Here is a 17,710-nt window from a genome sequence, read left to right as displayed (position 1 = left end):
ACCACATATCTTTGGACAGTGGGGGAAACCGGAGCACCTGGAAGAAACCCACACAGAAAGGCCCTCACTGGCTGCTGGGCTCAAACCCAGAACCTTCTTGCTGTGAGGCAACAGCGCTAACCACTGCACCACCATGCCACCACTTGGATCTTTTGACTTCTGGGCATTGACTAGGCTGAGATTTTGAGATAGATAGATAGATAGATAGATAGATAGATAGATAGATAGACAGACAGACAGACAGACAGACAGACAGACAGACAGACTAAAGTCACAGTGATTTGCACTAGCTCTCATAAACCAGGACGTCTGGTCACCATACCCTATAGATCCAGAATGGTAAGAGATAGAGAATGACGCTTAGTGAGGAAAAAAGCCTGTTTTTCATGGATCATTCCGGTTCGGTGATCCAGATCAGCACCAAAAGTCATAGCAACTTAATTCAGCCCAGAGGTATTCTTCATATGAAATTTGGTGATGACTGGTTGAAAACTGATGGAGTGTCCTCAAAAACGTTAGGATAATAATAATAAAGTAGAAAGATCCTGAGGGATAGTAATGATTTGTGCTACTGCTACTAGTGCAAATTAATTAATAAAAAAAATGTATGTTTTCAATCGGGTGGTGTAGTGGTTAGCGCTGTTGCCTCACAGCAAGAAGGTTCTGGGTTCGAGCCCTGTGGCTGGCGAGGGCCTTTCTGTGTGGAGTTTGCATGTTCTCCCCGTGTCCGCATGGGTTTCCTCCGGGTGCTCCGGTTTCCCCCACAGTCCAAAGACATGCAGGTTAGGTTAACTGGTGACTCTAAATTGACCGTAGGTGTGAATGTGAGTGTGAATGGTTGTCTGTGTCTATGTGTTGGCCCTGTGATGACCTGGCGACTTGTCCAGGGTGTACCCCGCCTTTCGCCCGTAGTCAGCTGGGATAAGCTCCAGCTTGCCTGCGACCCTGTAGAACAGGATAAAGCGGCTAGAGATAATGGATGGATGGATCTTTTCAATCATTGGTGCAGTGCAGGAATCAACCCAGTTAACTGATTGTTTTAGGTATCAAGCTTGACTCAGTCTTGCTTCGTTTGGAATTGATCTTGACTTGTCTTTGACTCCTGTAAGACTCGTCCTGGTTTTGGACATAAGAATGATGGTCTTGACTGCAGCTCTAATTCGAATATCAGAGTCAGGGGACCGTTGCACCAACAGGTGTGTGTATGTGAGATAATCAAAAATGTAAATACTAAGATAAAATTACGAAGAAAGTCTTCATGGTTAAATAGCTTGTACGTCTAAGGCTTTTTTTTAAGAAGACACATAAGTTACACCGACCGTTCATCACTGTCTACGTCCATATCCGATAACACATTACAGTACACACGAAGTTGCTAAAATTATAAAATTTTATACAACAGCACAGAGATGTGTAAAAAAAAAAATCTCACTAATTATTGGCACCCTTCAAGAAAATGAGAAACCATGATTGCATAAAATAGACCGTACACACAATGATTACAATTTTTCCCTCAAACAATCAGAGTGACGATGAAGAAAAATAAATTGTTTCCATCAGCCTGTTCAGTGTAAATAATATATGATTGTGTTATGTGTTATGAACTAGCAACAACTTACAGTAGTTACCATAGAAACAGTGTAGAAATTGAACTCATGTTCCAGACGAGCTGCAAATTGTCCTCTTTTCTGCTTTAGTGTATGATCAGGCGTGTAAACTGTATCTCCGTGGAGTCAGAGTTTAGCTTTTAGATGCAATTCCACAATCACGGTCTGACTGTTTCGAGATGTGTGAGTTGACCCTGAGCATTGTGACGATCCTTGTGTCCAGGGACTCGCGTTACATGCGCATGAAGAATGCGTACATTGGGAGGAATGCAGCTGAGCTCACTGTGCCGGCTGGTGCTTATGTGTACGTGTTCAGCGAAGAAGACACGAACGGATTCGTTATGGTCATACACGACGGCCAGGTAAGATTTGTTTCGTGTTGTGCCTTGTTTCTCGCTACTTTTCAGTAAAGTGTGAATCATTTCTCTTTGACTCGCCGATGCATTTTATGGCTCTCTTTGTGTCTCATGCTTCAGAGGGGCCTGGTGCCAAACTTCCTGCTCGAAACAGTGAGTAAAAAGACAAAAGACAAGAGAAGGAAGGAGGTAAGAAGAATGCAGAGAGCTTCATCACAATCGAGCAACACAAATGACTTATTTATTCATGATACCATTTCATCTAATCGAAAGTCATCTTTTATCCTGCTTCCCCCCCCTTTTTTTTTTAAAGAAACTCCCTTTTTTTCAGAACCCCAGACATTTCAGTATTGGATTACACTTAAACTTGGCAGTTTTTTTTTCAATACAAGCCTTAAACAAAGGTTGCTTTATCCAAAGTTCTGTGAAAAGGAAAGAGGAATTATTGTGTCATTATGAATGAATGGCGCACACAGAGAGTTTTATAGCCATCTGGTTTCCTGCAAGTCAAAGGTTTTACGACACAGACCTTATAATGGATTAGACAAATGTAGCATTGTATTGTACAGACGTGACAGACGTCCCTGGCTCTCATAGAGCACTCGTTTCTCTTCTGTATCCTTTAAAGAGCTACGCTAGTGGGATTCCTCTCCCGCCAAGCATGAAGCCCCCGACACGCCCCGAGGCTGCTGTTCCTCCTCTTCCAGGTACAATCAAAGCTTATCAGCAGTATTTCCCAAACAGGTCAATAAGGAAACAATGCCAGGGTGTAACAGTTAAGATGAGTTATTATTATACATACAGGACACTTTTTCGATGGAATAAAAACATGTGTTCTATTCCCTTCTAGCATTGGTTTGATCAAGTCAAAAAAGTCCTTCCCACGCCATGTGGCGCATAGGGCGGCGCCGATTTCCGTTTCCGTAGCCCTCGGCCTCTCGCCTATTACATAGCTAGGGTTACAGTGGGGTTACGTAGCAGGTCCTCTAGTAACCGCGAGAGTTTGACTCCACACTCACATCTGCCTTGCTAGACAGCAGTACGTAGGTACCATTTTTATGATGGTCTTTGGTATGACCCGATAGCATGCAATATTGTTAGCATATCACTTATCCTACGTGTATTACGTCACTCTACCCAATGGAGAATGAGCGTTGAATATCTCATTCTCATCTCATCTCATTATCTCTAGCCGCTTTATCCTGTTCTACAGGGTCGCAGGCAAGCTGGAGCCTATCCCAGCTGACTATGGACGAGAGGCGGGGTACACCCTGGACAAGTCGCCAGGTCATCACAGGGCTGACACATAGACACAGACAACCATTCACACTCACATTCACACCTACGCTCAATTTAGAGTCACCAGTTAACCTAACCTGCATGTCTTTGGACTGTGGGGGAAACCGGAGCACCCGGAGGAAACCCACGCGGACACGGGGAAAACATGCAAACTCCGCACAGAAAGGCCCTCACCGGCCACGGGGCTCGAACCCGGATCGTCTTGCTGTGAGGCAACAGTGCTAACCACTACACCACCGTGCCGCCCAGCGTTGAATATGGTTTACGATATTGCATGGTTGTCAAGACAACATGACATCACATGTCAGAGCTAATGCAAATATCCAATGAGAAAGTTTCCTGCTGCGCATGCACACAATAATTTCTTTGTTCGCTGGGAAAGAGAAAGACACATTGAACACCTGAAAAGCTACCAAAACCTCATTAGATATTCTTTACGTGTATTTACAAGCAGTGGTGAACTGGTTATTATTAGAGCTGGGACTTGAGCTCAGCCAAAACTTAGCCAGACACCAAAAAAAGCAACAGGGCAAAGGATTTTGCAAGGGATTAGCGGCAGGCTGCCAGGTTGCTCCGTTGTGTGTAGCTGCTGATGTTAATTTTAAAAATAACTTACAGAGGGAAATGAAGACTTAAGTCTGAGTGAAAAATACTGTAGCGAGTGTGCGTGGAAGAAGAGTCTGGAGACAGAAATCTTAGTTTCTCAGTCGTTAGCCTGTGCTACTTGCTCTCGATAGTACTACTTTATTAGACCGCTTTATTCGCATTCGCTAACACTACTGATGAACACTACACCGGCTGGAAGGTGACTTCACTGCTGCGCTGACAACGATGACTTCTCTTTGACTCGTTCAGTAGCATGCTAGCTGAATGGAATATATCTGATATACCACTCAACGCCAGCTAATATTATTTAAATATTCATATTCACATGCTGTATGTATACTGTGTACAAGGTGTATACATTACAGCAGCGGATATAAAAAGTAATGCTTTCATTACACACTGGGATTTGACGAGTACAAGCACTAAAACCACTCCAAACGTAAAATGCTCCTAATTTTTCCGGAAGTGTTCCGAGTTTGCAAATGTGATTCCATGAAGACCTGTTGTGGAAATGTTGCTGAAGCAGTGTACAATTTTTGACAGGAAATACTATATTTAGATATAGAAAGATATAGAAAGCTTCAAAAGGCAACTTAAGACTTTTTGATTTAAATGTTTGATTTCTTATTATTTATATTAATGAGGGAACTTAATAATTTATATGTATATACATATTTTACTTATACACACACATTTATATATATGTGTGTGTGTGCATGTATGTATGTGTGTATATATATATATATATATATATATATATATATATATATATATATATATATATATATATATATAACAAAATAAAGAGAGAAAATACTTCAATTTATGCGCATGAAATGAAATCATGGGTATAAATTGAAGTATTTTCTCTCTTTATTTTGTTGCATTATTGCTCCTAGTTTGAGCACTCTTGTGTCTAAGGATCACTCTATTCTTTTTTATATATATATATATATATATATATATATATATATATATATATATATATATATATATATATATATATATGTGTGTGTGTGTGTGTGCATGTATGTAAGGCCATTGAAAAAATTTTTTGGAACACAAGAAATAAAATTATTATTATTATTATTATTATTATTATTATTAAATAGCTAGTTTACATTTGATTTACCCCTGTATATAGAACTGCCCTTGTTGTACACCAGCAACACACCCACTACACCTTCTACACAGGACAGCAGCACAACCCTGAGTCCTAATGCCCAGGTAAGACTGATCAAAGACTGATCCTGAAGAAAGGCATGACAAGAACTTTAGACGTTCTACAAGGTGTCCAAAAAGTCAGGAACCCTTTAAGAGCAAAAATACATGGACTTCATTTTGTATCCTTCATTTATAACGAACTCCTACAGGTTCATTCTTACCCTCGATGCATTTTCTTAGCTACTGTAACATGTTAAAACATCCTGTAGATTCCTAAATGTTCTACATATTGTAGCGCAGTGGATCTTGAAGTCGAGTATATGAAACATAGCATGGCGATTTGTGAGTTTTTAGTTATGAATCTATTTGGCTGGTCACTGGAGTTGCACAGGTTTAATCCAAACATCATTAACTCAAAAACAAGTAACCGGATAAATAATGTACAGTTGAACCTAATGTGTGTTTCATCTGTGACAGGTTCAACAAGTATATATACAGTGGGGCAAAAAAAGTATTTAGTCAGCCACCAATTGTGCAAGTTCTCCCACGTAAAAAGATGAGAGAGGCCTGTAATTTTCATCATAGGTACACTTCAACTATGAGAGACAGAATGGGGGGAAAGAATCCAGGAAATCACATTGTAGGATTTTTAATGAATTAATTGGTAAATTCCTTGGAAAAATAAGTATTTGGTCACCTACAAACAAGCAAGATTTCTGGCTCTCACAGACCTGTAACAACTTCTTTAAGAGGCTCCTCTGTCCTCCACTCGTTACCTGTATTAATGGCACCTGTTTGAACTCATCAGTATAAAAGACACCTGTCCACAACCTCAAACAGCCACACTCCAAACTCCACTATGGCCAAGACCAAAGAGCTGTCAAAGGACGCCAGAAACAAAATTGTAGACCTGCACCAGGCTGGGAAGACTGAATCTGCAATAGGTAAGCAGCTTGGTGTGAAGAAATCAACTGTGGGAGCAATTATTAGAAAATGGAAGACATACAAGACCACTGATGATCTCCCTCAATCTGGGGCTCCACGCAAGATCTCACCCCGTGGGGTCAAAATGATCACAAGAACGGTGAGCAAAAATCCCAGAACCACATGGGGGGACCTAGTGAATGACCTGCAGAGAGCTGGGACCAAAGTAACAAAGGCTACCATCAGTAACACACTACGCCGCCAGGGACTCAAATCCTGCAGTGCCAGACGTGTCCCCCTGCTTAAGCCAGTACATGTCCAGGCCCGTCTGAAGTTTGCTAGAGAGCATTTGGATGATCCAGAAGAGGATTGGGAGAATGTCATATGGTCAGATGAAACCAAAATAGAACTTTTTGGTAAAAACTCAACTTGTCGTGTTTGGAGGAGAAAGAATGCTGAGTTGCATCCAAAGAACACCATACCTACTGTGAAGCATGGGGGTGGAAACATCATGCTTTGGGGCTGTTTTTCTGCAAAGGGACCAGGACGACTGATCCGTGTAAAGGAAAGAATGAATGGGGCCATATATCGTGAGATTTTGAGTGAAAACCTCCTTCCATCAGCAAGGGCATTGAAGATGAAACGTGGCTGGGTCTTTCAGCATGACAATGATCCCAAACACACCGCCCGGGCAACGAAGGAGTGGCTTCGTAAGAAGCATTTCAAGGTCCTGGAGTGGCCTAGCCAGTCTCCAGATCTCAACCCCATAGAAAATCTTTGGAGGGAGTTGAAAGTCCGTGTTGCCCAGCGACAGCCCCAAAACATCACTGCTCTAGAGGAGATCTGCATGGAGGAATGGGCCAAAATACCAGCAACAGTGTGTGAAAACCTTGTGAAGACTTACAGAAAACATTTGACCTCTGTCATTGCCAACAAAGGGTATATAACAAAGTATTGAGATGAACTTTTGTTATTGACCAAATACTTATTTTCCACCATAATTTGCAAATAAAAAGAACTGTGGCTGGTTCTGTAAGATGCTCAGTAAAACCTACAGCTCATTTCCTTATCAAACTGCACTCACTGTACCTGAGACTACTATATTTTTTTAAAGCAAAGGGTCGTCTCACACCAAATATCGACTTTATTTCATTTATTAATGCTTACTGATTACTGTTTATAGTATTTTTTTAATGTTGAAACATTTCATTTAATTACTTTTTTTAAACCATTTTTGGTCTACAGCATTTCTTTGCAATGGCTGAAGACTTGTGCACAGCGATGTGTGTATTTAGTATAAATATGCAGGTGATTATAGAAAATCATGCATGTTGATTGGTTGAGAGATTTGAACTATTTCTCGATAATCACCTCGAATGACTCAGCAAAATGGCACCCAATCGCTTTACGTACCTCAACATATACGACTCAATTTCATGGAACAACTGTTAAATATAATGTACACAGTTAAATAATATTCATGTGGAATTTTAGGATCCATGTTATTAATGTTAGTTAAAAGAGTCCTAACTATGAAAAGTTTCCGACTCCCTCTATTAGGGATAGTAAGTGAGGAAGAATTAGAAATGATGAAAGAAAATGCTGTTCCTAAAAGCACTAAAGATGCTACGAAGTTTGGTCTAAGACTATTTAAATGTAAGGTGGGATTGTGATTTATTTTATCTGTTTCAAAACAAAGTAGTTTAGGTGAGTTGGTGTAGATAAGTGACAAGTCTGCACGCTTTACATTTGCATGACGCTTTTGAAGACTGAAATAAATTATTTTTTGAAAATACAATTAATTTTTTTAAAATAATCACCTGTGTATTTGTACTAAGGCTCAGTGAATAATTGTTAATTATTCTATCCACATTCACTGGATATGACCAATCGTGTGCTCTGATTGGCTACTCTACTACTAGGATATCAGCTCATGTACTGTGAGTAGAGAAAAACTAAATGGCGGCGCGTGTTGCTGAACCAACCGAGGACGAAATAAAACTCTACTCAAAGACCCCCCCCCCCAAAAAAAAAAAAAGAGCAAAAGATGCAGAATAAAAATATTTGCTGGTAAGAATGTCTTTTTTAAATTTTTTAATTTTTCACGAATTATTATTATAGCATTTTTCACAAATTGTTACTGTCATTTCGCCAATTTGTTTGCATTCTAAGCGGAAATAATTTTGTCGGACATTTTGTATAAAGTTTTTATTGATTGAATTTGCAAAAAATAAAAATACTGCGTTTCTCAAAATCCAGTGAATGTGCATAGAATAAAACAATTATTCCACTCAATCTTGTTGTACATGGCTTACAGCCAACTCGGTGCTACGCGACTCGACATATACGACTCGATTTCGTGGAATAATTGTTAAATATAATATATACAAAGTTAAATAATATTCATGTGGAATTTTAGGATCTGTATTATTGTTAGTTAAAACAGTCCTAACTACGAAAAGTTTCCGACTCCCTGTACTTGGGATATTCAGAGATATTATTCACATTAGAATCAAAATCTGATGTCACGCTGCTCTGATTTTAACCAATATACCACAGTGATGCATCTAGTATTACAGTCAAATTTTCAGATGCACCCTGTTTATTTACATATCTTTCATTTCTCTGTCATGGCATGTCATGCTTGTCATGGTGTTTGGAACAGGAAATGAGTTTGGTGTCTTTTGAATAGCACATTGACCTCATTCAGTCAGAGCAGAAACTCAGGGGAGGGAAAGGATGGCAGATTATAAATATGGCCTGGTCTAATTGAGATCCGAGCACTGCAGTCTGGCGGCGTTATACAGCTTAATATTGTCTGATCATTATATGGTTTATCTAGACGCCCTAAATGATGATTGTGTGTAGAAAGGAAGATAAGCTTCCTGGCTTGATTCACGTTTAATCAACAGTATATGAGAATACAGAGAAAAAAAAAAGAGAAAAAAAAAGTGTGCATTAAAGCTGCAGTTAGGAATGTTTAGAAATGTTTCTAGACTTCTACTAATTACATAATTCTATAGATACCATGTATTAAGGTGTAAATTACAATATTACAATAATGGATCTAGCAATTGTCTTCATTCTTGGCTTCTGTTAAAAAAAAAAAAAATTCTGACCCAGAAATTGGCTTCACCCCTAGCCAGAGCAGAGGAGTTTGGCTTTACTCCTTTTCTCCAAAATGTCAAATGACTCAGCTGATATAAGGCTTGATGTTCTCACTGACACTGAGATTCATCTCACAAGCTGCAAACACTTAAAAAAAAACCCCAGACTGCTGCTTTAAAATCGAACAATTCAATTAATTATGTCACCCTTCTGGACCTTCTTCCAGATGACTGGAGCAGACTCAGTCATAGTTAAGGTGCACTACAGTTACACCATTGCTCTGAGTGTCCCACTCGAGACACCGTACCAGGAGCTGCAGGAAAGAGTCGCTCAGAAACTAGGACAGCCTGCTGAACGCATTCGTCTGAGGTGATTGTGCCGACCTGCTTTTTCTCAGATGTAGTTTGAAATCAAGGCCACTTAAGGGGGAAAAAAATGCTTCCTGCTTGTCCTCTGTCTCTTCTCTTCCAGACATAAGCAGCGTGGTTCCTCTGTCCTGACACCTCTGGAGGAGGATGGAAGTTTGAGGAGCCTCGCTGAAGTGGTAGAAGCAGACCGAGTCACTCTGTGGTGTCAGGTACTTGATTAATCATTCACAAAGATCACAACCTTTGGTATTTACTTTGTGAAAGATGCAGGGCCTGAACAAAATAGCTGCATTTCAGACATTTAAGTCGAAAAGCGCACTGATTTTTGATCAGGGTTTAGCTGTATAAAGCCCTGTTTGAGCTGAAATGTTGTTTGTCCAAACACAGCACTTTAAATAGAAATGTTTAATGATGATATCTATACTTTTAATTCACTATCAGTCAGTGCTTACAGTATTAGGTCTGAAGAATAAAAGCAATCATTCTATCCACATTCACTGGATATGACCAATCGTGTGCTCTGATTGGCTACACTACTACAAGGATATCAGCTCATATACCGTGAGTAGAGAAAAACAAAATGGTGGCGCGTGTTGCTGAACCAACCGAGGACAAAATAAAAATTCTACTCAAAAACAACCCCCCCAAAAAAAAATACAAAAAAAAGCAAGAAAATATGGAATGAAAGTATTTGATGGTAAGAACGTATCTTTTTTTTTTTTACTTTTTCAAGAATTATTATTATTATTATAGCATTTTTCACAAATCGCTACTGTTTACATTATAAGCGGAAATGATTTTGTCGGAAGTTTTGTATAAAGTTTTTTTATTTATCGAATTTGCAAAAAATAAAACTGCTCGGGCGGCACGGTGGTGTAATGGTTAGCGCTGTCACCTCACAGCAAGAAGGTCCGGGTTCGAGCCCCGTGGCCGGCGAGGGCCTTTCTGTGTGGAGTTTGCATGTTCTCCCCATGTCCGCGTGGGTTTCCTCCGAGTGCTCCGGTTTCCCCCACAGTCCAAAGACATGCAGGTTAGGTTAACTGGTGACTCTAAATTGACCGTAGGTGTGAGTGTGAGTGTGAATGGTTGTCTGTGTCTATGTGTCAGCCCTGTGATGACCTGGCGACTTGTCCAGGGTGTACCCCGCCTTTCGCCCGTAGTCAGCTGGGATAGGCTCCAGCTTGCCTGCAACCCTGTAGAACAGGATAAAGCGGCTAGAGATAATGAGATGAGCTGAGATAAAAATGCTCTGTTTCTCAAAATCCAGTAACTGTAGATAGAATAATACAGTTATTCGACTCAATCTCATCATACATGGCTTATAGCATTTTAGCTACATGCCTTGTTGGCTATTAGCTCATGTACGACTCAATTTTGTGGAATAATTGTTAAATGTCCCCTAGTAATAATATCCCTGTTTTATATGATGGATCTTTTGATATTATTTTTGATTAATGCATCATAAAATTCAGCATAAATACACTAATTAAGAGAAAGTAAGACATGTGTATTAATTGGTGACATACATTTCAACTCAATACAGCTGCATTAATGAATGATTACTCCATTCATGACTGAAACTAAGTCCATATAAATTAAAATTACTTTAAAACACAACTGTTACTGTTACCAAACCTCGAATTTGGTTATTTTCCAATTCAGCAAGTCCTGAAGTGTTTTATTCCTCTCACACAATACCAATTTGCAAACAATTATGAATAATTAACAGTTATTCCACGAAACCAAGTCGTACATGAGCTGATAGCCGATGAGGCACGTAGCACCGAGTCGGCTATAAGCTATGTACGATGAGATTGAGTGGAGTAACTGTTTTATTTTATCCACATTCACTGGATTTTGAGAAACTGAGCACTTTTATTTTTATTTTTTGCAAATTCGATAAATAAAACTTTATACAAAATGTCTGACAAAATAATTTCTGCTTAGAATGTAAACAAACCGGTGAAATGACAGGAACAATTTGTGAAAAATGCTATAATAATAATAATAATAATAATAATAATAATAATAATAATAATAATAATAATTCTTGAAAAATAAAAAAGATATGTTCTTATCATCAAATACTTTTATTCCATATTTTGTTGCTTTTTTTGTATTTTTTTTGGGTTTTGTTTTCGAGTAGAGTTTTTATTTCATCCTTGGTTGGTTCAGTAACATGCACTGCCATTTTATTTTTCTCTACTCACGGTATATGAGCTGATATCCTTGTAGTAGAGTAGCCAATCAGAGCGTATGATTGCTCATATCCAGTGAATATGGACAGAATAATTTTTTATGAATTTACTTTTATCAGTTTAGGTATTTTATTTCAAGTTACTTACATCTATTATTGTGTAATGTCCCTAAAACAAGTTAATTCTTGTTATTGATTGTGATAGTGCCTCTAAACAGTTGTTATCTCACTAGACTCTATATTTTTCTTTCTTGAGAATTAAAAAAAAATGTTACTAAGAAACCAGAAAGCACAAAATCCTGAAGCTTTTCCTGCGTTGAAAAACTTACTGATCAATCCAAAGCACTGACACTGGAGACTCCTTCTGAAAGTGTTAAATAAAAGTGTCTTTACAGAAAGTTTCATCGTATCAATGATTATATGGTTTGCTTTGTTAAAATAACCACAATTTAAAAAAATAATAATAATTATTGAGACTGAAATGTTTCACTGATATTTCGCCAAAATGCTTTGCTATTAAGAAGTACACATAATAAATTTGATCATAACTGGATAATTATGTAAAATAACCAGATGTTAAGTATAAACAGTCATTTTCACTGTAATGCCACATGGTAAACCTGCGGATCTGTAAATTTAGAAAAATTGTACTTTATCGTTTTTTCACCCTAATTAACCAGTTGTATTTGCATGATACAAATATCTGCTTAATAACTAGAACTGGGCGGCATGGTGGTGTAGTGGTTAGCGCTGTCGCCTCACAGCAAGAAGGTCCTGGGTTCGAGCCCCGGGGCCAGCGAGGGCCTTTCTGTGTGGAGTTTGCATGTTCTCCCCGTGTCCGCGTGGGTTTCCTCCGGGTGCTCCGGTTTCCCCCACAGTCCAAAGACATGCAGGTTAGGTTAACTGGTGACTCTAAATTGACCGTAGGTGTGAATGTGAGTGTGAATGGTTGTCTGTGTCTATGTGTCAGCCCTGTGATGACCTGGCGACTTGTCCAGGGTGTACCCCACCTTTCGCCCGTAGTCAGCTGGGATAGGCTCCAGCTTGCCTGCGACCCTGTAGAAGGATAAAGCGGCTAGAGATAATGAGATGAGATAACTAGAACTTGGCCCACATCTCTGTCAAAAGCTTTGGTCTGCTGTTTTACCCAAAACAGTTATTAATCAGTATTTAAGGGTTTATACCACACACTTTGGCAGTTAATATGTCATACTTAAGGGACTGTAAATGAAGAATTATGATAAAGTCTTGAGGACGGTGGATCAATATTTTTGAGCTACAATTTAATCAAATTAAAATTGACGTTCTGCATTTTAACCTCATAGTCATTGTTTCTTTTCAAAGCCAACATCCCAGGTTTAATATAAAAAAAAAAACCCAAACAAACAAAAAAAATCCAAACAGCATCAAAACAAACTGTGTCACTGTCCAATTTCAGGCCGAGCATCCTCTGGCCAACAGGACAATTCTCTACCAGATGGTGGCACTATATGACTACATGGCACAAGGGCCTGAAGACCTGGAGTTCAGTGAGGGGGACACCATTGACATCCTCAGTGAAGGTATATCCATCCATCCATCCATCCATCCATCCATCCATCCATCCATCCATCTATCACAGGGGAACCGTCAGAGCCTTCTAGGCATTCAGAGGAAGCCCAAACATATCAGCATTTCAAATGTTATATTTAATTTTGTTCATTCTTTAAATATCTTTCATAACTTCATTATAATTATTCTCTTCTAATTTTAATTTGGCCTCATTTTCTATCAAATTTGCTTCAGAAATGAAAGGGTTACTGTCCTGAAAACATTAAAATCGAGTTATCCAATGAGATTTTTTTGTTTGTTGTCTCTAGGCTGAGAAGAGTTTAGAGCTGCTCACTCATTGGTTAGGACTTCATTGCCGGGACAGAAGGCCATGGCAGTGTATGTTTATGTAGGAAGTGACAGACGAATTAACCAATTAGATTTTGATTTATTGTGGGAGGGACCAACAATTTATCACCCATGGCCTTCTCTAAGGCCAACGCTAGCTTAACTGTGAGTTGGCACTGTCAGTGCAGCAGTGAAGTCACCTTCCAGCTGGTGTAGTGTTCATCAGTAGTGTTAGCAAATGCTAATAAAGTGGTCAAGCCAGTGCTATCGAGAGCAAGTAGCACAGGCTAACGACCGAGAAACTAAGATTTCTGTCTCCAGACTCTTCTTCCACACACATGTAGCAATGTCATCATTTCATATGAATAAAGTTTTGCAGTTTTTGTGAACTTCCCCAAATCCCTCTCTTATAAAATATGTTAATTTGTTGGGTTCTGTGCGGCACGGTGGTGTAGTGGTTAGCGCTGTCGCCTTACAGCAAGAAGGTCCGGGTTCGAGCCCCGTGGCTGGCGAGGGCCTTTCTGTGTGGAGTTTGCATGTTCTCCCCGTGTCCACGTGGGTTTCCTCCGGGTGCTCTGGTTTCCCCCACAGTCCAAAGACATGCAGGTTAGGTTAACTGGTGACTCTAAATTGAGCGTAGGTGTGAATGTGAGTGTGAATGGTTGTCTGTGTCTATATGTCAGCCTTGTGATGACCTGGCGACTTGTCCAGGGTGTACCCCGCCTTTCGCCCGTAGTCAGCTGGGATAGGCTCCAGCTTGCCTGCGACCCTGTAGGACAGGATAAAGCGCCTAGAGATAATGAGATGAGATGTTGGGTTCTGTTAATAGTTCCAATATTGTTTCTGATGGGGTGTTAATTAATGTAACACACTTGTGGACATTATCGTGCTTGGGATGTCTGGAAAGGGCTAAGCTGGCTTCGTGAATCCTGCATGGACAATATTCATTAATACAGCATATTTTTTATTTTTCCCAAGATATGATGTTTATTTTTTGATGTAAGAATGTTTTGACACATATCTGCTGTTTGTATCGGCTCAAATATGGAAATTAACGTCGTAAAATTCCGTGTGAAAAGTCGAGTGTTTATCTGAGTAGCTGTTTGGCTGGGCGCTAACTGGTGTATTCTGTTGTAGCAATGCCAGATTTCCTTCCCCTGTCTCTGTGTGTTGATCGCCCTGTCATTCATTGTTTTCCTGAATAAATGCTGACAGATCAACTCTTCGCCTCCTCTGCATCATCTATTAGCCACACAGAGACTTTTAGTTATCATTAGAGTAACTGACTGGTTATAGTCGCTTACACACACTTGCCACAGTATTTTTCACTCAGACTTAAGTATTCATTTCCTTGTGTAATTTACTGAGTTACTTTTAAAATCAACATCGACAGCTACACACAATGGAGTGACCTGACAGCCTGCCGCTAATCCCTTGCAAAATCCTTTGCCCTGTTGCTTTTTTGGTGTCTGGCTACGTTTTGGCTAACAATTCTATAAACACCAATAAGCCATAATAAACGAAACAAAGTCAATATTTGGTGTGAAACGACCATCCAACCATCCATCCATTATCTGTAGCCGCTTATCCTGTTCTACAGGGTCGCAGGCAAGCTGGAGCCTATCCCAGCTGACTACGGGCGAAAGGCGGGGTACACCCTGGACAAGTCGCCAGGTCATCACAGGGCTGACACATAGACACAGACAACCATTCACACTCACATTCACACCTACGGTCAATTTAGAGCCACCAGTTAACCTAACCTGCATGTCTTTGGACTGTGGGGGAAACCGGAGCACCCGGAGGAAACCCACGCGGACACGGGGAGAACATGCAAACTCTGCACAGAAAGGCCCCTGTCGGCCACTGGGCTTGAACCCAGAACCTTCTTGCTGTGAGGCGACAGCGCTAACCACTACATCACCGTGCTGCCCTGTGTGAGACGACCCTTTGCTTTAAAAAAAAAAAAAAAGTAGTCTGAGGTCCAATGAGTGCAGTTTTATATGGAAGGAAATGAGCTGTAGGTTTTACTGAACATCTTCCAGAACCAGCCACAGTTCTTCTGGACACTTTGACTGTCACACTCGCTTCTTCATTTTGCACCAAAACCCAGCAGCCTTCATTATGCTTTCTTTTTTAATCTGAAAAGTGCTCTCTTATGTAATATGCTGCTCAGATACATTTTTGTTTCTGTAACATTTAATTTTGTGCTGGAAAATGAACGTTTGGAACCCTTTTGTACGGACTCGATAATGTAGAATTCATAAAATAGAAATCTATAACAAGTCAAGTCAAGTTTATTTGTATAGCGCTTTTAACAATAAACATTGTTGCAAAGCAGCTTTACAGAATTTGAACGACTTAAAACATGAGCTGATTTTATCCCTAATCTATCCCCAATGAACACGCCTGTGGCGACGGTGGCAAGGAAAAACTCTCTCAGATGACATGAGGAAGAAACCTCGAGAAGAACCAGACTCAAAAGGGAACCCATCCTCATTTGGGCAACAACAGACAGCATGACTATAACATTAACAGTTTTAACACGAAGACGGTTTCGTTGATGTTGTAAACTCTTCATTGATGGAAACTTGAGTGCAAAACTGTTCATGACAACTGCAGTCCTAAAGTTAGCAAGTCAACTGTCGTCCTCAGCCATAAAAGCATTACTGTAAGAGTCCAGAACGTCCTCCAGGTGTAACCCTCAACTGTCCTCATGGGGCTGTCCTTCACAGGAGCGATGCGATAAAACTCCAACCAGACACAGGGCACCAGGATGGATCAAGCAGGTCCAAGGGGCAGAAGAGGCCAGCATCTCAATCCCAGGACCAACATGTAACTCAGATGCCCCTTTTCCACCAAAGCAGTTCCAGGACTGGTTCGGGGCCAGTGCTTAGTTTGGAACCGGGTTTTCTGTTTCCACTGACAAAGAACTGGCTCTGGGGCCAGAAAAACCGGTTCCAGGCTAGCACCAACTCTCTGCTGGGCCAGAGGAAAGAACCGCTTGTGTCAGCGGGGGGGGGGGGGGGGGGGGGGGGGGGGGAGTTGTTAAGACCGACAACAATAACAAGACCGCGAAAGATCGCCATTTTTAAACGACGAGAAGCAGCAGCTGTACAAACGCGAAGTCATCCATTATTATTATTATTGTTGTTGTTGCTGCTGCTTCTTCCGCGTTGTTTTTGCTTCGATATTCGGGCCAAGGTTTATGCAAATGTAGTGACGTAACTGACATATACAGCGACGTAATGACGTATACAACGATGTAACTGACGTATACAGCGACGTAATGACGTGTCTTCTCTTAGCACCGCGAGCGATGGAAAAGCAAGCTGGTTTTCAGCTGGCTCGCAAGTTGAACGAGTTGTGAACCAGCACCGGCCCCGAACCAGCCCTGGAACTGATTTGGTGGAAAAGGGGTAAGAGGGGCAGATTGGAGGGGGGGGGGGGAGAGAAAACACAGGTTGTTAGGTATGCCCTAAAAATGACACAAGTATTAAATCTGTGTGGTAGGCTCGCAGAGACGAGAGTCTTGACATCAGGCATAATACACAACAATGGCATGTTAATATGGTTAAAAAATATCATGACCTGCTCTGGCTGGATGCTTGATTGGGTGATGGGAGCACACTCCTCAGCAATGATGGGATGCAGATGGGACCCTTAGGGCTGACCAAGACAATTCAGTTACATTTCACCGGGTCTGGGACATGCGACAGAATGTCTGACGGCCGATTCCCTGCAGGCTACGATAGCCAGTCGAGGTCTCCACCCTCTCCACCAAAAGATTTCCTGTTGACTCCATGTAACTCAGAGGGACAGATTTGGGGGGGGGGGGGAGAAAACGCGGGTTGTTAGGTATGCCCAATGTCACCTGAATAAGTAAGAACAGTATACATATTGCACTGAGTACAAACAGGGACTCCGGCAACTAACTATGACAGCATAACTGAAAGGGCAGAGCCAGAAGGTAACACAGGCATGAGGGAGCCCCGGGACATAAAGCAGCAGCCACTACACCGTCAACAAACTCGAGTGAGCAAGCGAGTGGGGGACTGACAGCATCCATACATCCCAGTTTACCAAAACACTCTGTCTGAGGATCCTCTAGATCTACACCTTTACGTCTAACAAAGTTTGTATGAAAAAATAGTATGCCTAAGACTTTTACACAGTACTGTACATCAGTGTACAAGTAAATAG

At 40.7% G+C, this 17,710-nt stretch overlaps 1 protein-coding gene across 2 annotated transcripts in view; it reads left to right on the top strand.

Annotated features, from left to right (window-relative positions):
• The window catches only part of noxa1 (NADPH oxidase activator 1), a 36,060-nt gene that overhangs the window by 17,535 nt on the left and 815 nt on the right, over positions 1-17,710 (top strand). For both annotated transcript variants that reach the window (XM_060907386.1, XM_060907387.1), the window contains exons 9-15: positions 1,831-1,969; positions 2,084-2,152; positions 2,592-2,670; positions 5,013-5,095; positions 9,291-9,433; positions 9,536-9,641; positions 13,068-13,191. In XM_060907386.1, coding sequence (XP_060763369.1) covers positions 1,831-1,969; positions 2,084-2,152; positions 2,592-2,670; positions 5,013-5,095; positions 9,291-9,433; positions 9,536-9,641; positions 13,068-13,191 — 743 coding nt within the window. The remainder of the gene's footprint in view (positions 1-1,830; positions 1,970-2,083; positions 2,153-2,591; positions 2,671-5,012; positions 5,096-9,290; positions 9,434-9,535; positions 9,642-13,067; positions 13,192-17,710) is intronic.

Source organism: Neoarius graeffei, chromosome 24, assembly GCF_027579695.1.
Source record: "Neoarius graeffei isolate fNeoGra1 chromosome 24, fNeoGra1.pri, whole genome shotgun sequence".
Lineage (NCBI taxonomy): Eukaryota > Metazoa > Chordata > Actinopteri > Siluriformes > Ariidae > Neoarius > Neoarius graeffei.
This window is presented reverse-complemented; position numbering and strand designations above follow the sequence as displayed.